The sequence below is a fragment of the Bombina bombina genome, chromosome 2 (assembly GCF_027579735.1).
Source record: "Bombina bombina isolate aBomBom1 chromosome 2, aBomBom1.pri, whole genome shotgun sequence".
Taxonomy (NCBI): domain Eukaryota; kingdom Metazoa; phylum Chordata; class Amphibia; order Anura; family Bombinatoridae; genus Bombina; species Bombina bombina.
In genome coordinates, this window is record NC_069500.1 from 473,697,360 (window position 1) to 473,719,859 (window position 22,500).

Here is a 22,500-nt window from a genome sequence, read left to right on the forward strand (position 1 = left end):
ATTTTATTATGATTATGCTGCAACATGTGTGAGATGAGGCTCAGGGCAGATGTTGGAACGTACATGTTTTACTTTCTTTTTTGTAAGCTGAACAGCATGAAAGTTTGGCGCACTTTTTTCCTTATAGCAGGGGCGGTCCTGCATTGCGCACCATGTGACCGGGTGTGGTTTACACTGATTTCCTCTTTCCTGACCGTAGCGCGTTTTAAACGAGAAGAAGGCGGTTTCTCTGGTTTGGCCTTGGGTCATAGGAGGTGGTGAGTGCGCCCAGCCATTGGGGGTAAAAAGGTGCAGTTTTTTCTTATTATTCAATAGTCTGCTTTATAAGCGCAAGCTATGGAGAATTCTGATGCGTTAGAGGGTACTCCCTCTTTACCTAAATCTAATACCTGTCTGTATTGTGAGGACGGCCACGGTATACCCGCCCTGCTCAGGTTTTGTTCCACATGCCTTGATAAAGTAATCATGTCAAAGAAAGTTAATATGTTTGATACCCACTGAGCCGTCCACCTCTGAGTAGTCTCCGTTCTGTGAGGGTGGCACCCCTAATCCTCCATCTGGAGGGGGCCCTTTTACCGCCAGACTTTACTGAGCAGTTTAGAAACGGCAGTGTCTGTGGCCTTTAGTGCTTTACCTCGCCCTGCAAAGCGCAAGCGAAAGGTTAAATATTGCTATCCTTCCCAGCAGTGATGTGCAGTCACTAGAGGCAGGTGATGCAGTGCTTCACCTCTCATATGGGCAAAAATATATATTTTTTTATGGGCTTTAAAAAAATAAAATAAAAAATTTGCAATTTTTTTTCCCCAGCATTTTTTTTTTCACAGATACATGTTGTACAATGGAGAGGCACAAGCAGGTCTGCCCACCATTACACAACATGCTGCGCCACCTACTGGATTAAAGTGGTTAAGCTCATTGCATGTCCCATAATTGCTTATTTGAGGCAGTCCTATTTGGGCTGAACCAATCTAGTGAGAGGCATTAGTCAGTGGAACTTAGGGTTGGGGCTGGATGTTAAATCATATAAAACAAAACAAAAATGGAAAAAAAACTACTTTCATTTATTTTGTTGCTGTGCTGTGAAGCTGCTAGCTTTTGCTAAAGTGAAAAAGAGAGTTCTGTACTTCCCCTCTAAGTGCAGTGGAATGTGCCACTGTCACTTCCTAAATACAGACAGAGGCAGAGCAGGAAGAGATTCAGTCAATAAGGCAGTGTTTTAAGGACACATCTTTGAAGTAAGTTCTACACCTTAGATTTCACTGAAAGGGATTCTGTAAGTGAAAATTATAATTTAATGAATGTGTGTCATGAGCGCTTCCGTTCATCGCCGTGTCGCCGCGGCTCCCCGGGAACTCCTCTGTGTCTCTGACGTCATGTTGCTTAGCAACAAGACGCTTTTCTCCTCTCACCCCCTCTGATGACGGTTACCGCTCCTGCCCTTTAAATCTCGGCGGGAGATCTGAATCTGGGGCCCGTTTAGTTTGTTTTCCCTGATTGTGAGTACCATATCAGTTTTGTTCTTCTGTGTACCGACTTCTGCCTGCCTGACCAAGCCTTTTGCTAATCCCTACTTGCTGATATTTGGGACATTGACTTCTGCCTGCCTGACCTTGCCTGTAGCTATTACCCTTTTGCTGATACTTGGATGCCGACTTCAGCTTGCTGACCCTGTCTTTTGCCTATACCTTTTGCTGATATTTTGATGCCGACTTCTGCCTGCCTGACCTTGCTTTGCCTTTACTTTTAAACCTATTCTTTGTTAAACAAGACCTGCTTAAAGGGAACATTTTACTTTACAAGCTGCAAAAGAGAACTTTGCCTTTCTGTTTGTTATACACCTGCTTAAAAAGGACATTTACTTTTACAAGCTGCAAAAAGAGAACTTTGCCTTTCTGTTTGTTATACACGCTGCTTAAAAGGGGACATTTACTTTTACAAGCTGCAAAAGAGAACTTTGCCTTTCTGTTTGTTATACACCTGCTTAAAAGGGACATTTACTTTTACAAGCTGCAAAAGAGAACTTTGCCTTTCTGTTTGTTATACACCTGCTTAAAAGGGACATTTACTTTTACAAGCTGCAAAAGAGAACTTTGCCTTTCTGTTTGTTATACACCTGCTTAAAAGGGACATTTACTTTTACAAGCTGCAAAAGAGAACTTTGCCTTTCTGATTGTTATACCTGCTTAAAGGGACATTATACTTTTACAAGCTGCAAAAGAGAACTTTTCCTTTGTTTTACAAGCCTGCTAAAGAGGACCTTTTTCAGAAGCTTCAAGTAAGAGCATTTCCTTTTTGTTCTTTGTACTACTTAAAGGGACATTTTAACCTTTGTGGCTTTCATGCATTCTGGAACAATATTCATTTTGTTATCTTCTAATCTGCTTCATGAGTGGGTCACGTCCTGGATATTTCTCAGTGTGCTAGCGTGTGCTTTCAATTCACACGCTAGCAGTTGGGTACATCCCGGATTGATTCCAGAGCGGCTTGACATTACAAACGGGCCATAAAAATGGACCCCACTGAATTATCTATGGCCGTAGGCCTTCACCAGGGGACAGCTCTTGGGTTCTCATGCCACTCACTTGCCAGTCTCTGGACACTAAACTTGATCAAATTACTGCTCTATTACTAAATTTGGTTGCTACCACCGCACCTCCCAATCCTAATCCCAATCCAAATCCGATTGAGGCATTACCTCCTCCCTATTCCTAACAAATCAGTCTCAGGTACAACTAAGTCCCAGGATTCCTCTTCCGGATAAATATGATGGAATCCTGAAGAATGTAGAGGCTTTTTGAATCAATGCCGTCTTCATTCCGAAATAGCCCTACTCTCTTTGCTACTGCCTCTTCTAGAATCACGTTTCTTATTTCCTTAATGAAAGGAAAAGCCTTGGCTTGGGTGTCACCTTTGCTAGAAAAGAATGATCCTATACGCTTTGGATGTTGATACATTTCTATCTACATTCTCAAACGTATTCGATAAACCTGGAAGGTCATCCGCTGCTGAGAAGCAACTCTCCTGGATATACGTCAAGGGAAATCATACCAGTCTCTCAATATGCAATTGAAGTTCCGCACCCTTGCCTCTGAAACCACTTGGAATCAGGGAGCACTCAGAGCCGCTTTCCGGTAAAGGACTTTCTGAGCGTCTCAAGGATGAATTGGTGTATCGTGAACTTCCAGAGTCCTTAGAAGCCTTAATAAATCTCTGTATCAGTCTCGACGCCAGGTTTCGTGAACGCCAACAAGAAAAGGATAGAACACAGAGGACTTCCACTCGAACTCCTTTTCGTTTAGCTCCTCGTTTTTCTAATCCAGTCACTCCAGCCTCCCTACTACTGATCAGAGCTGAACCCATGGAAGTAGAAGTATAAAATTAAACTGAGACTGAACGGCTTAAGAAGACGGACTCTTGGCCTTTATGTCTGTACTGTGGCATAAAAGGACATTTATTAAGGGATTGTCCTACTAGGCCAGTTAAAAGCCAGGGCTTAACTCTAGTCCAGGGAACTGAGTTAAGCCAAAATAGGTGGTCATTCCCTATACAAGAAACTCTTTGTTCCAGGTAACTCTTCTAATTGGACATAAGAAGATCTATACCCAAGCTCTAAATGATTCTGGTGCTGGAGGTGTGTTTCATTGACTCTACATTGTTTCTACTCATTCAATACCCTTACTAAAGAAGGAGTATTCCATTTCAGTCTCTACGGTCAGTGGAGAGTCCTTTGGGTTCTGGATACATTCAGTTTTCTACTCAAACCCTTAATCCTCACCGTAGGAATACTTCATTCTGAGACAATTAGTTTCGATGTCATTCCCACTCCGCAAATTCCCATTATCCTTGGGATTACCCTGGCTCCAGATTCACTATCCCATTTTTTCTTGGACTTTCGGGTGAACTCACTTCCTGGGGATCTACATGCCAGACTAAATGTCTTCAAAAGAGTTACTAAGTTACCACTCACTATTGCTCTCACAGTTGAAACTTCCGGAATCCTTACCTATGCATTACCATGACTTTGTGGATGTCTTCTTCCAAAAAAAGAAGCCGAAACGTCTTCCTCCTCATCGTCCCTTTTGATTGTCCATTGACCCTCCTTCCTGGGCGCTGCCCTATCTCTCGAGGCAAGACATATCCACTTTCTAAACCAGAAACAGGGCTCTGGAAGAATATATAAAAGACAATCTGCTATCAGGGATTTATTCGACCCTCCTCTTCCCCTGTAGGGGCTGGTTTCTTTTTTGTGGAAAAAAGGATGGCGGATTAAGACCCTGTAATGATTATCGTGGATTGAATCAGATTACCATCAAGAACAGTTATCCTCTGCCCCTTATTCCTGAACTTTTTACTTATCTTCAGGGAGCCACCATTTTCACCAAACTCGACCTACGTGGTTGCATACAACTTGATCCGTATACGCAAAGGAGATGAGTGGAAGACTGCCTTTAACACTCGATTTGGGCATTATGAATATTTGGTCATGCCCTTCGGGCTATGCAATGCTCCGGCGGTTTTCCAGCATTTTGTAAATGAGATCTTTCGTGATTTTTTGAATATTTTTGTTATCATATACCTGGACGACATCTTAATTTTTTCTCAGAACCACCAGATCATGTGCACCACGTCAAGAAAGTACTTCAAACGTCTAAGAGAATTCCATCTGTTTTTGCTAAACGGAGAAATGTTCTTTCCATCAAAAATCCATACCCTTTCTGGGTTATGTAATATCGGCATCTGGATTCGAAATGGACCCTACTAAACTTTCTGCCATTTTGGATTGGCCTAGACCTGATTCTTTGAAGGCTTTACAACGTTCCTAGGCTTCGCCAATTATTACAGAAAGTTCATCAAGAATTTTGCTACTATTACTTCTCCTCTTACTTCTCTCACAAGAAAAGGACAAAACTGTAAAGTATGGCCGTCTGAGGCTATAGAAGCGTTTGAATCTCTCAAGAAGCTTTTTCCTCAGCTCCTATCCTTCGTCATCCAAATCCTGAGTTGTCAATTTATTCTGGAGGTTGGATGCTTCCTCTGTTGCTGCTGGAGCGGTTCTGTCTCAACGAATACCAGAGACTGGAAGGATTCATCCTGTTGCTTTTTTCTCTAAAAAATTCACTCCTTCCGAATTTAACTATGACGTAGGGAATAAAGAGTTGCTTGCCATCAAGATGGCATTGGATGAATGGAGACATTGGCTGGAAGGTACTTCTTTGCCATTTACTATACTTACTGATCATAAGAACCTTCTGTATCTCCAAACAGCCAAACGACTAAATTCCAGGCAAGCACGCTGGTCCTTATTCTTCTCTCGGTTTCACTATAATTTGTCTTACATACCTGGTTCAAAAAATATTAAAGCAGACGCACTTTCCAGACAATTTCAAGATACCCCAGTTCCTGAGTCTGGTACCATTCTCCAACCATCATGAAGTCATTGCCCAGTTAACAACTTCTTGGTTACAAGAATTACAGTCCGCTCAAGAGCATCTTCCTTTGTCCTGTAAACCTCCCAATGGTTTACTCTTTGTTCCTGAACGCCTTCGTTCCAAGATTTTATTTTGGGCTCATGATAGTCCCCTTCTGGACATCCTGGCATCAGTATTACCCACTCGAAACCTCAAACAACATGTCTGGTGGCCTACACTCTCTCAAGATGTGAAGGATTACGTCTCAGTATGCACACAATGTGCATGAACAAAACTCCACGCCAACTTCCTTCAGATTACTCCAACCATTGCCTATACCTCACCAGCCTTGGACTCATGTATCCATGGACTTTATTACCGATCTTCCCTTGTCCACTGGGAACAATACTATCTGGGTGGTGGTCGACAGGTTCACTAAGACGGCTCATTTTGTACCCTTGCCAGGATTACCATCTGCCAAAAGACTCTCTGAACTTTTATTCTACATATTGTAAGAATCCATGGATTTCCTCTAGATATTGTTTCAGATAGAGGGGGTACAATTCGTTTCTCGATTTTGGAGGTCACTTTGTAAACATTTTTGGTACTACTATTTCTCTCTCTACTTCTCACCACCACACAATCGAATGGTCAGACTGAAAGGAGTAAACCAGTGTCTTGAAACATATCTTAGACATTATGTGGATCATTATCATTCTAACTGGACTTCTACCTTCCTTAGGCTGAATTGGCCCATAATGCCCGGTACAATTCCTCCCTTCAGACTTCTCCTTTTCATGCAGCTTACGGATATCAGCCTAGGACATTCCCTTTGCATACTTCCTCCACAGTGAATCCTGCTTCTGATCTTACAGCCCGAAGATTAACTCGACATTGGCAGAAGATACATCGTATTCTTTCTGTAACTTCTAGACGTTACAAGTTCTTTTCGGATCTTCGACGGAAAAAGGCTCCCAAATATCGCCCTGGTGATAAAGTTTGGATTTCCTCTCGATTCTTCTTCGCCTGAAACAACCTTCTAACAAATTGGGACCACGATATGTGGGTCCTTTCCGAATACTGGGTCAGGTATGTTCCACTGCTTATCGGGTAGCTTTACCCAAGTCTCTCAAAGTCCATCCGGTATTCCATGTTTCTCTTTTAAAACCCTGTGATGATTAACAGGTATTCTAAGCCTTTTCTAAACCTCCACCGTTATTGGTGCATGGACATCCTGAGTTTGAGATCAGCCATATTCTAGATTCCAAATTGCGGGGCAAGAAATTGTATTATCTCATTCATTGGAAGGGTTTATCCAGTCACGGAACGTTCTTGGGAACCTGCTCATCAAGTAAATGCTCCTATATTGGTCAAGACCTTCCACAAGACTCATCCTGATAGACCTGGTCCTGTCCCCCGGAGGGGGTCCTTGAGGAGGGGGTGCTGTCATGAGCGCTTCCGTTCATCGCCGTGTCGCCGCGGCTCCCCGGAACTCCTCTGTGTCTCTGACGTCATGTTGCTTAGCAACATGACGCTTTCCTCTCTCACCCCTCTGATGACGGTTACGCTCCTGCCCTTTAAATCTCGGCGGGAGATCTGAATCTGGGCCCGTTTGTTTGTTTCCCTGGATTGTGAGTACCATATCAGTTTTGTTCTTCTGTGTACCGACTTCTGCCTGCCTGACCAAGCCTTTTGCCTAATCCCTACTTGCTGATATTGGACATTGACTTCTGCCTGCCTGACCTTGCCTGTAGCTATTACCCTTTTGCTGATACTTGGATGCCGACTTCTGCTTGCCTGACCCTGTCTTTTGCCTATACCTTTTGCTGATATTTTGATGCCGACTTCTGCCTGCCTGACCTTGCTTTGGCCTGTACCTTTAAACCTATTCTTTGTTAAACAAGACCTGCTTTAAAGGGACAATTTTACTTTTACAAGCTGCAAAAGAGAACTTTGCCTTTCTGTTTGTTATACACCTGCTTAAAAAAGGACATTTACTTTTACAAGCTGCAAAAGAGAACTTTGCCTTTCTGTTTGTTATACACCTGCTTAAAAGGGACATTTACTTTTACAAGCTGCAAAAGAGAACTTTGCCTTTCTGTTTGTTATACACCTGCTTAAAAGGGACATTTTACTTTTACAAGCTGCAAAAGAGACTTTGCCTTTCTGTTTGTTATACACCTGCTTAAAAGGGACATTTACTTTTACAAGCTGCAAAAGAGAACTTTGCCTTTCTGTTTGTTATACACCTGCTTAAAAGGGGACATTTACTTTTACAACTGCAAAAGAGAACTTTGCCTTTCTGATTGTTATAAACCTGCTTAAAGGGACATTATACTTTTACAAGCTGCAAAAGAGAACTTTCCTTTGTTTTACAAGCCTGCTAAAGAGGGACCTTTTTCAGAAGCTTCAAGTAAGAGCATTTCCTTTTTGTTCTTTGTACTACTTAAAGGGACATTTTAACCTTTGTGGCTTTCATGCATTCTGGAACAATATTCATTTTGTTATCTTTCTAATCTGCTTCCTGAGTGGGTCACGTCCTGGATATTTCTCAGTGTGCTAGCGTGTGCTTTCAATTCACGCTAGCAGTTGGGTTACATCCCGGATTGATTCCAGAGCGGCTGACAATGTGGTTTTAGTATTTTTTGCTTTTTTACTCTTGAACGGCAGTTGAAGGATCGTTTTTGTATTTTTGTTTCCTCAACCTTTACACCCACTAACTTAACAAGCTTGCCTTCACTTTCTGACTCTCTGTAGCTCTGCTGTTTTATTACTTAAAATGCATGTGGTCTCCCTCCCCCCTTGTGTGTGTCTCTATCTATCTATCTATCTATCTATCTATCTATCTATATCTATCTATCTATCTATCTATCTATCCATCTCTCTCCTTAAGTGTTGTTCTCCCACATGGTCTTTCTGTCTCTCTTCCTCCCCCTCTGACTCTCTCATCCCTTATGTGTCTCCTCTAACCCTCTGTGTTTGATTGTGTCTCTCTCTCATCTTTCTCTAACCCTCTGTGTGTGATTGTGTGTCTCTCTCTCTCTAACCCTCTGTGTGTATCTTCTCTCTCTTTCTCTCTCTCTCTAACCCTCTGTGTGTTCTCTCTCTCTTTCTCTCTCTCTCTAACCCTCTGTGTGTGTGTCTCTCTCTCTCTCTCTTTTTCTCTCTCTCTCTCTCTCCTCTCTCTCTCTCTCTCCCTCTCTCTCTCTCTCTCTCTCTCTAACCCTCTGTGTCTCTCTCTCTTTCTCACTCTCTCTACACCCTCTGTGTGTCTCTCTCTCTCTTTCTCTCTCTCTACCCTCTGTTGTGTGTGTCTCTCTCTCTCTCTCTAACCCTCTGTGTGTGTCTTTCTCTCTCTTTCTCTCTCTAACCCTCTGTGTATATGTGTTTCTGTCTACCTTTTATTTATTTAATTAATGAATTGGTAGTGCCATCTGATGGTGTGGCTTTATTTAAAGGGGTGGGGTCAAGCGCCCCACCATCTTTAAATTTCACCAGTCGCCACTGGATCAAGACATTTTTATATTTACTGAATAATGAAAGAATCTATAATCATAATTTGCAGCATTAAAGTAAAAAGTATGTTTTAAACATATTTTAATGGGCATGGATTTCTAGATCTCATAATCAGAGCAAGCTATTTTGTTATCTGGCAAGTGTTCTGTTACATCCTTTAGACTAAAATCACATGTTTACTAAGTTGACCAGTTTTCCAAGACACCATTTAAAGGGACATGAAACCCATATGTTTCTTCATGATTTAGAAAGAACAGCAATTTAAATAACTTTCCAATTTACATCTAATATCTAATTGTCTTCATTCTTTTGATATCCTTTGTTGAAAATCATATCTAAATATGCTCAGTAGCTGCTGATTGGTGGCTGCACATAGATACCTTATGTGATTGGCTCACCCATGTGCATTGCTATTTCTTCAACAAAGGATATCTAAAGAATGAAGACGTATCCAAGCCACTGCCTCACCAGCCTCTGACGTCACTGCACGTCACTGCTTCCCAGGGGTCATCTACTAGCTTATTGGATTTATCTGATACAAGATTATCCGATGATGAAGATTGCCTCTGATACTTCAGAAGGTGCTCTTTCAGGGTCGGAATCTACTGCCTCTAAGCCTCCAGCTGCGGAGGAACCAGACTTTAGATTTAGGATTGAATATTTACATTTTCTGCTAAAGGAAGTTTTGGCTACGTTAGAGGTTCCAGAGCCTAAATTGCCTGAGGAACCTTTGATTCCTAAATTAGATAAGGTCTACGAGGACAGAGTTGTTCCACAGACTTTCCCAGTTCCCGTAAAGATGGCGAACATTATTAAGAATGAATGGGGAAGAATTGGTTCTTCTTTTTCCCCTTCTTCCTTTAAAACATTGTTCCCGGTTCCAGACTCTCAATTGGAGTTGTGGGGTTTCATCCCCATGGTGGATGGCGCTATCTCCACGCTTGCTAAACGCACTACTATTCCGCTTGAGGATAGTTCTTCGTTTAAAGAGCCCATGGATGAGAAAATAGAAACTCTGTTAAGAAAGATGTTTCAGCATACGGGATACTTGGTTAAACCGGCAGCGGCTGTTGCTGGAGTAACTACCTACTGGTGTGACTCCTTATCTCAGTTGATCGAGGTGGAGTGTTCCCTCAACATGATCCAAGAAAGAATTAAGGCCTTAAGGGTGGCTAATTCTTATATTTGTGATGCACATATGCAGATTATTTGCATGAATGCCATGCTTCAGGTTTTTTCTGTTCAAGCCGTAGGGCACTCTGGCTGAAGTACTGGTCTGCGTACATGACTTCAAAGTCAAGACTTCTTTCCCTCCCATTTAAGGGAAAAGTTATATTTGGTCCAGGCCTGGACTCAATTATCTACATGGTTACTGGAGGCAAAGGTGCCTTTTTATCACAGGATAAGAAGAACAAACCTAAGGTACAAGGTCCTAATTTTCGTTCCTTTCGTTCAGATAAATCCCAATGTCAGCAACCCTTCGCAAAGCCTGAGCAATCCAAGGGGACTTGGAAGCCGGCTTAGTCCTGGAATAAATCCAAGCAGAGCAAGAAGCCAGCGGAGACAAAGTCAGCATGAAGGGGGGGGACCCCTATCCGGCTCTGGATCATGTAGGGGGCAGACTGTCATTCTTTTTCGGAAGCTTGGTTTGGGACATGCAAGACCCGTGGGTCCTGGAGGTCATCGCTCAGGGATTCAGGATAGATTTCAAGTCTCATCCACCCAGGGGCAGATTCCTCTTGTCAAACCTGTCTTCAAAGCCAGAAAAGAGAGAGGCCTTTCTGGGGTGTCTGAGAGATCTCTCCTCCCTGGGAGTCATTGTCCCGGTACCTCTTGCAGAAAGAGGCCTGGGATACTACTCAAACCTTTTTGTGGTCCCAAAGAAGGAGGGAACTTTTTGCCCTATTTTGGACCTAAAGTGCTTAAACAAATTCCTATCTGTCCCCTCGTTCAAGATGGAGACAATAAGGTCCATCCTTCCCTTAGTTCAGGAAGGACAGTTCATGACCACGATAGACCTGAAGGATGCTTACCTTCACGTTCCTATACACAAGGAACACTGTAAGTTCCTAAGGTTTGCGTTCCTGGACCAGCACTTCCAGTTTATTGCACTTCTGTTTTGTTCTAGCTTCTGCTCCAAGAGTTTTTATGAAGGTTCTAGGGGCTCTGCTTGCAGTGGCCAGAACCAGAGGTATAGCAGTAGCACCATACTTGGACGATATTCTGGTTCAAGCACCATCCTGTCGCCTGGCAGAAGACCATTCGAAAGCTCTTCTATTTCTTCTTTGATCTCATGGATGGAAGATAAACTTAGAAACCCATTATTCCCAGTACCAGGGTGGAATACCTGGGTACTATGATAGATTCCATATCCATGAGGATATTTCTTACAGACCAGAGACGTTACAAGCTAACTTCCTCTTGTTTTGCCCTCCAGACCTCCTTAAGGCCCTCTGTGGCTCAGTGTATGGAGGTGATTGGTCTCATGGTGTCCAGCATGGTCATCATTCCTTTTGCCAGATTCCATCTCAGACCACTTCAGCTGTGCATGGGGAGACAGTGGAACAGCGATCATTCGGATCTGTCTCAACAGATTTCTCTGGACAACCGGTCAAGAGAATCGCTCTCCTAGTGGCTCTGTCCAGATCACCTGTCTCAAGGTACATCCTTCTTGAGACCATCCTGGGAGATTGTGACTACAGACGCAAGTCTCTCAGGATGGGGAGCTGTTTGGGGTGCCAGGAAGGCACAGGGCCTATCGACTCAAGAGCATTCCCTCCTCCCGATCAACATATTGGAACTTTGAGTAATCTTCAATGCTCTGAAGGCTTGGCCTCTTCCGGGTTCTTCCCAGTTTATCAGATTCCAATCAGACAACATGACCTCTGTGGCTTACATCAACCATCAGGGGGGAACAAGGAGATCCCTAGCAATGAGGGAAGTATCTCGTATTCTGGAGTGGGCGGAGGCCCACAACTGCTCGCTGTCAGCAATCCACATTCCAGGTGTGGACAACTGGGAAGCGGATTTCCTCAGCAGACAATCCTTTCATCTGGGGGAATGGTCTCTCAATCCCAAGGTGTTTGTGGAGATTTGCAACAGATGGGGGACACCGGAGATAGATCTCATGGCATACCGGCTCAATTCCAAGCTACCCAGATATGGGTCCCGGTACAGGGATCCTCAGGCGGAGCTAATAGATGCATTAGCAGTGCCTTGGAGGTTCAATCCAATTTACATTTTTCCGCCGTTATCACTTCTTCCTCATGTAGTGGCTCGAATCAAGCAGGATGTGTGGTTCACGAACCTCGTGGGATTATCCTCATCTTCTCCATGGAAGTTACCTTGTCGCAGGGATCTGCTGGAACAAGGTCCCTTTGTTCATCAAAATCTAGATTCTCTGAGGCTGACTGCGTGGAGATTGAACGCTTAGTCTTAGCCAAGAGAGGTTTCTCTGAGAGGGTTATTGACACACTCATTCAGGCTTGTAAGCCTGTTACTCATCGCATCTATCATAAGTTGTGGAGAGCTTACTTATTCTGGTGAAAAACGTGGTTTCGCCTGGCATTAGGATTAAGGTTGCCAGGATTCTTTCCTTTCTCCAGGAGGGTCTAGAGAAGGGCCTTTCTGCCAGTTCCCTGAGGGGACTGATTTTGGCCCTGTTTTGCTACACAAGAGGCTCACAGAGCTCCCTGACGTGCAATCCTTCATTAAGGCTCTGATCAGGATCAGACCTGTGTTTAGATCTAACGCTCCACCTTGGAGTTTGAATCTTGTTCTTAAGTTTTTGCAACGGGCTCCGTGTGAGCCTATGCATTTGGTTGACATTAAATTATTGTCCTGGAAGGTTCTTTTTCTATTGGCTATTGCGTCAGCACGCAGAGTTTCTGAATTGGCTGCCTTGCAATGTGAGCCTCCTTATCTGGTGTTCCACACTGATAAGGCTGTCCTACGTACCCATTTGGGTTTTCTTCCTAAGGTGGTGTCTGATCGTAACATCGTAACATCAATCAAGAAATTTTGGTTCCTTCCTTATGTCCTAATCCTTCTTCGATTAAACGTTTACTTCATAATCTGGATGTGGTTCGAGGTTTGAAGTTTTATCTTCAAGCTACTAAGGATTTTAGACTAACTTCTTCCTTGTTTGTTATCTACTCTGGGAAGCGTAAGGGTCTGAAGGCCTCTTCGACTTCCTTATCTTTTTGGTTGAGGAGTGTTATTGTAATGCTCTAACTTACTGCCCTCCTACTTCAGCCTATTTAAGCCAGCACTTCCCCTAACACTCTGCCTAGGTATCTTCAATTGCAGAGAGTTTCCTTCCTGTGCTACTTACTGAAGCCAATCAACTACAGACTGCTGTTGTTCCACAGTCTGTAACAGCTGCTATCATCTACAGGAGCTGCAGTCTTTCTCCACTGCTTCCGGATTCACTTTCAGTTTCTCTATAACAGCAGGACATTCTACACTGAAGCTGCACTGTTCCACTGCTGCTGGCTGGAAAAGCCTTTAATCCTATTCTACTAAATTACTGCTGGCAATCACTGCCCTATGGATCTCCTCTACAGGACTGCATTCCTTCCCTAAGATAAGTTACTTCCCTTAGAATCTATGCTTATGTCTGCTGCTCATTTGTTTACACAAAGTCTGTGCTTGCTATAATCTGTTACACAACAAATCTTGCTAGTTCTCCTTTTTGCTAACAGCACACACTAATCATCAACTTGTTATAACCTGTTGCTTAAATGGAGTGCAATTATACAAACTAAGTTTGTCTCTTACTGCTATTTATGAACTGCTAATCTAATGCAGATATTGTTTATTTCCATTAATCTCCTGGCTGCCCCTCTGTTCAGATAATGTTTTTACATCTGCCTACAACATTAGTATCAGCTGTTAGCGAGCAATGTTAACCCTTAGTTAACCAGCTATTGCTAGCAGTCTTGCCTGCATTCTCAGACATAATGCTACTGATATTTAAATCAATTTGCAGTTTCCTTTGGTGTGGTCTCTTGTCAATGATTCCACTCTAACAACTTCTGCTAACAAACTCTGATATGACAGTTATACGCTTAGCTTAGGAGTCAGCAGGACGTAGACCTCCTCAGAGGATTACGGCTCATTCCATTAGAGCGGTGGCTTCCTCTTGGGCCTTTAAGAACAAGGCCTCTATGGATCAGATTTGTAAGGCGGCTACCTGGTCCACCTTACATACTTTTTCAAAATTCTACAAATTTGACGTTTTTGCTTCGACTGAAGCAGCTTTTTGGAGAAAGGTTTTGCCGGCTGTAGTGCACTCAGAGCTTGGGTATAGTTTTCCCAACAGTAAGGAATGATGCCGTGGACTCTCCTCATATTAAGAAGGAAAACATAAATTATGTTAATAATTTAATTTCCTTTTGTATGAGGAGAGTCCACAGCCCCCGACAGTATACTCCGATGGGCGGACCAAAATTTGTTTTCTCTTCCGGCACCATTTATACCCTGATATTTCTCCTACTGTTCCTTGTTCCCTTGGCAGAATGACTGGGATATGAGGGAAGTAGGGGGGGAGTATTTTAGCCTTTGGCTGGGGTGTCTTTACCTACTCCTGGTGGCCAGGTTCAGTATTTCCCAACAATAATAATAATAAAGAATGATGCCGTGGACTCTCCTCATACAGAAGGAAATGAAATTATCAGGTAAGCATAATGTATGTTTTTTGTTTACTTAACACTTTACAAAAACCGTGCATAATTGACCAAAGAAGACCTTCTTCCAGTCTTCAGTAGTCCACTGGTGGTGCTTCATGGCCCAGGGAAGCCTCTTTTTCTTATTTTGCCATATTATCAATGACTTTCTTACTGCCTGCAGCTTGACATCTTATTTTCAAGTTGAATGTGAGACCGGCTTACTTCAACCAATATTATGCTGTGCTTAAACCTATCGTTGTGGGAGCCACAAATCATTTAAACTGTTGACCTTCAGAAACTTGTATTCTGATTCTGTTGTGGCTTTAGGTCTGACAGACGGCTTTCTGTGAGGTTCCACCACTTTCTTTGTGCCTATTGAAATGGTATAAGAAACTCACTGACACCTTGGCTTTCTTTGCAAAAACCATTAAAGGGCCATGATACCCAAATGTTGAAACACTTGAAAGTGATGCAGCATAGCTGTAAAATGCTAACTAGAACATATCACCTGGACATCTCTATGTAAAAAAGAAAGATATTTTACCTCAAAATGTCCTAAGTATTCACACCCCATTGTAAAGGACTTTAAGCAGCAAATCAGTATGCCTGTCCCAAGACCTGCAAGGCAGTAAGCCTCATGCACACTCATCTTATTTCCCTATTCAGTTTAAGGAAGTTTACGATGAAATCTCATGAGAGTTAAGTGAAATCTCATCAGATCACAGTAAAAGAGTTCATGAACTCAGCACTGTTGATGCTGATTGGCTGCTGTTCATTTCTTAATTTTTTTTTATTATTTTTTTTACTGCAACTGGACAGCAGCTGAAGTATTACTTTTTACACAGGACTTACTCTGCTGAGCTGAGGAAGTTGTGAGGTAAAATATCTTAATTTTTTACATAGAGATGCTCAGGTGATATTTCCCTGTCAGCTTTTTACATTTAGACTACTTCACTTACAAGTGATTTAGCATATGAGTATTATGTCCCTTTAAATTAAAAGATCTGTTAAAATACATAACATGCTAAAAAAAATCATAAAAACTGCATTTGTGTATAAAAAAAAAAGTACACAATAAAATTAGTATTTTAAACATCATCCAAAACGAATAATTGAACCATTCGCACAAAAAATAAGCAGGGAAAATTGTATTGTTAAAGTGCATCAAAAATTGTAACAAAATTGTTCACCAAAAATGGTATTTTATCAAAAAATGTAAAATACACAGGAATAAATCATATTAACTATGCACAGTGTAAATTGTGATTTAAGTTCACTGGATGTGCAGAAAAAAATCTGGCAAGGGGATCACTGATCAAACGCTGTTTTCGGTGATCTCCCTCACTACAGGCTAGGGATCGTTGGTGGCCTGGTGGACAGCACTCCCAGGCTTCATGGGTGCGCCGGTAAAGTCGCCACGTATGCATGTGGTGATGTCACAAAGGGGGCAGATCCAGGAAGCTCACTTGGAGCTGGATGGGGGGAGGTTCTTCAAACCCCTTAAAAGGATATTCCAGCCAAAATTGGAAACCATGTGGGTGCATTTCTGTATTGAACTGAAGCAATTTTGTAATATACATGCATAAGCAAAAATGCTTCTAATAAAAGCTACAGCTGTTTCAAAAGTGTATTTAAGTATGCACTGTGCACCAGCATTTTAAACACAACACTTGTTCGAAGAGCCTAAGGTGCTTGTACCATCTGGTAATGACTCTATTTGTTAATTGCTGACATGATACAAGACCCAGTGATTATCTGAGCTGCTGCATTATTTAAAATGTGGGTGCAGTGAGAATATCTAGCTATGCTTCACATGCACGTGAGAAAAATGTTACCACTAAAACAGTGATAACTCTTAATAGAAGCATTTTTGCCAATACATATATATTGCAAATATGTTTCTATTCAAAAATGTAATGTATCTATGTGCATTTATATTTTAACTGGAATGTCCCTTAAATCTCATCTCCTATAGCAGATACAAACATCTAAGACTCCTCATTTGAAAGACCCATAATAAAGTTTACTTTCTAGTAAACAAGTCCCTCTCTCAAAAAATATATGAATTTTGTCTGTATAGAAAGATGATCACTGTGGTAACAGTAAACACCTTGCAAAAAAAAGTGCATTTATTTCTGTACTGAACAATAGAGCCTCTCATATCTATATTAGAAACCCCAAAAGCTTGTATGGGCCCCTATTTCACATTCAGCTACCCAGGATGACAATTTAGTTAGGTGATCAAAGTAACAGCAGTGGTCACTTGGCCATTTTCAGTATTGTTTACTAAAATATATAATACATTTTGTGTGGGTCACTCACTAAAATTTGACTAACAATAGTGTTTAAATCTAGCTAGCAAAAAAGCTTAAAAATTGATTCAGCACTGGGGTGACAAAAGGCTTAGCAGCGTAAGGATTAAAAGTACAAAATACAAAGTGTAATAATTGTTTTTTCATAAAATAGGCTGAACATGGACTTTCCATGTGCGTGTATGAAATTGTCTCTCTTATCCCAGCATAATTCTGAAAAGATTTTGGCACTACAGATCTCACTGTTTTTTCTCGTCAACTAAAAGGTGGCGAGCTTTTCTCAAAATAATTATAACCCTAATAGACAAACACATGCATACAAAAATGTAGGTGATTGTAAGATGCTATACACAGAAAGCAGCTTAATGTGATTTATATTGGCTGCAGGATTACATTTTCAAAGTACACCCCCTGCTCGCTATTAACTTCACTCTACGGAGCAAAGTATCTCTTTCCAGCGAGCTCCATTACTTTCAATAGGAGACATCGCGCCTCTCGCAGGGACTGCCCTTTTTTTTTTTTTTACCAAAATTCCACCAGAGCAGCTCCTGTGAGGGTTGATGAGAAAAAACACATCTGAAATCACAAGGTTTAGATTATCGGGCCCTTTGTCTTAATACAGAGAGAAGTGGACAAACACTAGTGTGGAAATCCAGAACACATGATATGTGCTTGGAGCCCCTTACACACACATATTCTGTACCTCTTCGGTTGTATAGTAACTGCGTCCTTCTTGTCAGCCAGCATGCATAATTTTGTGACTGTTTCAAATATATGTTCACATTGTAATATGACATCTCCCTGGAATTAGAACAGGAGCAGATATTATTCTTTCTTACGTAACTATTTTTTCAGAAAATGCACAGCTGATATGAAGACCCTATCTGTGTCAAAATACCTAATGCAGAACTGTACATCTTAATTTGTTTTGTACCTTTTGTTTGTTGTCCTCTTGTAACACATGGATGATAAGGAACCCGTCACTCAAACCACTAATTGAGATACCTTTAAAAACAATAGGACAAATATAAAAGTTTTCTGCATTTTCTGCCAGCTTTGTAGCATATTTTATAGTGTGCACTTATTTGCAAATCAGGTCAATTCACACTAATATTGCTCAGTATACAAAATGTCCGCCTCATTAATGTAGGTGCTCAGTAAACAGTTTTAATTTAATAACTAAAATAGATTTTAATTCTATAATGGCTAGAATCAGGGGCGATATCTGATGTGAATGTTACTGTATGCTCCCATAGAAGTCTATTAGGGATTTAGTGTGCCTGAGTTATCTGACATGCACATGTAAGCTCACTATCGGTTGAGTGATATAAAAAATCCTTTGGACTTATGAGCACAAAATTAAAATTGCTATTGATTGTTGTCGAGCTTTGCACCATAGCACTAATCTTTTTGTGCTTCATTTCTAATCTAGGCCTAAATAATTTTACATTTTTATTTGACAGGACAGCCATTTTTAGCCATATGCCCTGATCATCTAAGTAGTAGTTTGATTAGATGCTGCTGATCTTGCACAATTTGATTCTGTTATAGTGTGTGAAAATTCTTATCTATAGCATGACCCAGAGAAAAGATCCAAAACAGTGTATTATATTATCTTAAAAGGTGCATTACTAGCTCAGCATAGCTGTAGTCATTCATACAACGGTACATGGCTTGGGCAGAAATGTCTGAGTCATGGTTACGCTACATTTATAGTTAAACTATTTGTAAAAATGTTAATAAACAATGACCCATAAATTCTAAATGATTTTGTTATTACAGTGGATTTTTTTTAATAATGTTTTAAAAAACACATAAATGATTTGCTACACCCCCACAATAAGTTACATTAAATTCAAAGGTAAATAGTCGTCCTTGATATATTTTTTTTTTTTTTTTTTTTAATCAAAGATTTTTATTAAGGTAATTAGCAAAACAAAAGCCACATATAAACAAGAAAACAAGTTATTTCAAAATGAGCATAGCTGATAACAATAGTAAATCATGACAGATACTTTGAGAACAGGTATATCCTACCGTATTACTAGCATACCTCGGATATAGATATTACAAGATTTACATTGATACCTTATAGTTTTATTTATTGTTTACAAAATGTTACTAGTGATATATAGCCCCTCATGGGCATGATTTATAAGCCTAAATAGGTGGAAGGTTAGTGATATATAGCCCCTCATGGGCATGATTTATAAGCCTAAATAGGTGGAAGGTAGCGGGTTAATACCGCGGAAAAAATTCTCCAGGTTGGGTGAATGTCTAATATTACCCCCCAGGAATTCACATTAACCTGGGGGGGGGGGGGGAGAGGTAGTACAGAAATAGGCGGTGCAGGACAATTACCATTGTTTCTCTGAAGGGATATTAGGTATAACTATAGACATCATGCTATCCTACACACACTGCACCTATACACTAGCGGGACCGCATTTTACTTATTGCTTTATATAAGCTAAACCTACATACTAGAGTATCAGCTCCAAAGTAGCATAGGATTAATTCATACATCCAACCTACAATAGCATAAGTCCCTCTTACAATAGCTTAAGCTTAGATGAGAGAAGATCCATAATTAAAATATATTGGCTGCACAATGTACAAAAATAAGTGAATAGACAACCTACATATTATCTCAATCGATCCCTCACCTCCCCCACCGGCAAAAAAAATAAAATAAATTCCCCCTTCCATGGTGTATATATACTATTTTTAATAGCTGGTTACGCCAAAAAAGTGATCATTTGGTACTTTGGTAAAGTTGGGGCCAGCTGTGCATGAAGTCAGTTGTGGTTACAGGAAAGAATAAGGGAATAATATAGGGAGGGGGGGGGGGGGGGGGCGGTGACACAGGTCAACTAAAAAGCTAGTAGGCGGAAGGCATATCCAGCATAGGTTAAGACCTAATGTTGTGTAAGGTACCTCTTCAGGGATGTATCTTAACCTTAAGTGAGGGTGATTAAGAATTATGTAACCTCCATAATTAAGTTTTAGAAGCGCTACAGCTATATGTAACCTAAGCCTGAACCAATATTAGAGACCCTCATAATTAATCTTGGAATAAGTTTTGCCTGTAATTTGAAACACATCCTCAGGACACCGCCTCGGCCGCTAACAGTGCCCCATAAATGCGAAACAATTTGGCATACACTAAGCCGGTGTAGTCCAACACATTAACTAGGGTCTATCATGTCAAGAGTAAAATTAAGAAAACCCCACGTATATATTGTAGAGAAACACTATATACCCTCACTGTTTACAAGGGTCAGGTGTGAGAATGCTTTTGGTTTGCATAAAACTTTAGAGGTATCCTGTACTACATTCCAGTCCCCTAAATAAATATGTGGACACATAAAATACAATCCTGGTAATCTAAAGGAGTTGTGTACATCCCATGTTCAATAAGTAACCACCACAAATAATTCAGCATGTTAAGCAGTGACAGATATAAAAATGAGTTATAGTCAAATCAGCCAATATCAGCCACAAAAGCACAGACAAATACAATAGGAGAACCCTGAAAATGTGAGCTAGATAATGCAATTCAGGGGATCAAAAACCTAGGCAAAACATAACACTAACATATTATCATCAAACTTTTTAGCAAAGAGTCATAACAACAGAAGCATATGATGTATGCAAGTATATTTGCGTCCTCTATCCGACTCCAATGACAGGGAAGCCAAAATTGGGGACAATGCTCTGGGTTATGAGGAGAGCTCAGTATGGGTGATATACACTTGGCAATCTGCAGAGGAGGGCAGACTAACAATATTCCGCTGGCATGAGGCGACTCCACAGGCCTCAATAATTCGGCACTTCTAGAGCTACCTCTCTGCAAGTAGCAGACGTACTCTGTAGCGATATTCGGTAGTAAGCCTGGATCCGTCTCTAGAGCCTTAAATCCAGCAGCCGGGAAAAGATCAGAGACACCTCCGCAAATACTACGATCTGCGAGGTCAGCTGCATACTCCAACTCAAGCTCTGCGTAGCGTAGATGCTGCTGGTTAGTTGTGCTATTCAGATCAACTTCACCACCCTCTGATAAAGCATCTGTCGTGTTGGTGTGTGAGTCTTCAATTATAGCTGTAGTTTTAGGAGCGCTATTGGTATTTTTCAGAGTGTCCACAAGCGCAGCATGGTGTTTGTCGAGTCGGTCGTGTAATGCTGCCAAAAGGGAGGCCGCAAGCTCCATGAGGATAATGTTATGTATTGAAATGAGCAGCAAAAAGCCTGCTCCCTCACCTTTAATTTAATTTGAAAGGTAGCCTAGAGGATATGGGATCCGACTTCCCTCACTGCCACATCAGGGTCTCACATAGTAGCGAATCTCACTATCTTGGGTGCTCAGTTCTCTATAGGATGACGCAGTTAGGCTGTATATCTTTATGATAGGCCCCAAAAATTGTCGTGTGTCTGTGATCCAAAATAGGAGCTCATATAGTTAAATCACTTGCTCTCTGAGCCTCGCCAAGACACTGATGAATGTCATATACATGCAAAACTAGTTGTAGGTGAATAGGTGTCCTCAAATCCTTTTAATTCCAAAAGTTTTGGCAGAGCTCCTCCATCATGCATCCATCTAGTATTGCGGCCAGCCCCGCCCCCCCGTCCTTGATATTTTAATTAAGCATAGTTAAAAATAATAATTATTGGGGTGTGGCTAGGAAGCCGGCATGAACGCAATTCATAACGCTCCCGGTAAAAGTCTAACTATTCATCAAGTTTTCTAGAAGATATATATCATTCTATCCCACATTTATGACATTCAACTACCTTATAACGTGGGAGATTCATTATACCAAGATTGTCTTATTTGAGCTTTCCGGGACCTGATTTAGTCTGTCATGAGCTCTGGTGGAGGCTTTCACTCCAGTTCTTAATACCCCCCTCCTTGGACACCCAGGGTAAAAGCGGCTATTGATCTGCTGATACTCTAGATCTATCGGTCTGCCAATATTATAATTTACTGTGCTCTTCCACATTATTTTGAAAGCCACTGCAGCTGAGGATTAGAGACTACACTAACTACACATTTTGGATGAATATGGAGGAGGAACAGCACTCACTGATACAGGCACTTCTTATGAAGTTAGACCTGCAGATGCATAACAGTTTTAATGAACTCATGCAGATAATTAGAGTTCCAAGTGTGGAAGGAGATAATAGTGCACTTAAGATGGCGGAAAGAGGGGGTGACATGATGCAGCATACGGAACCTCTAGCTACTGAAGCAGGGTCGGCTCCAGAACGAATTTAATTTGGGGGGGGTGGTTTCACCAGGAGGCACGCATTTACAAAGCATGTATGAGAGTCAAAATAAGAGCAGATCTACATATTCTGCAGGAAAGTGTAGCTTCTGGCTGGCTTATCCCCCACTATTAACATTTGGAGAATATGTGCTAAATCACTAGGTAAAAGAATGAAGTCTAAATCCTATGCAGTGCACTAAAACAGAACCATTAAACTTGAGACCCCCAGTGCAATAGCTCCTCAAAAACATTTCACCCCTTAATCACCATGATCCAAAACCCTTAAACTCATTCTCAAATCTCAAGCATGTCCCCTAAACAGCCATGC

The 22,500-nt window shown here is 41.3% G+C and overlaps 1 protein-coding gene across 1 annotated transcript in view; it reads right to left on the bottom strand.

The window, feature by feature from the left end:
- Window positions 1–22,500, bottom strand: part of MYO1H (myosin IH) — a 372,029-nt gene that overhangs the window by 17,779 nt on the left and 331,750 nt on the right. The window contains 2 exon segments of the mRNA XM_053702119.1: window positions 17,609–17,706; window positions 17,840–17,910. Of these exon segments, the coding sequence (XP_053558094.1) occupies window positions 17,609–17,706; window positions 17,840–17,910 (169 nt within the window).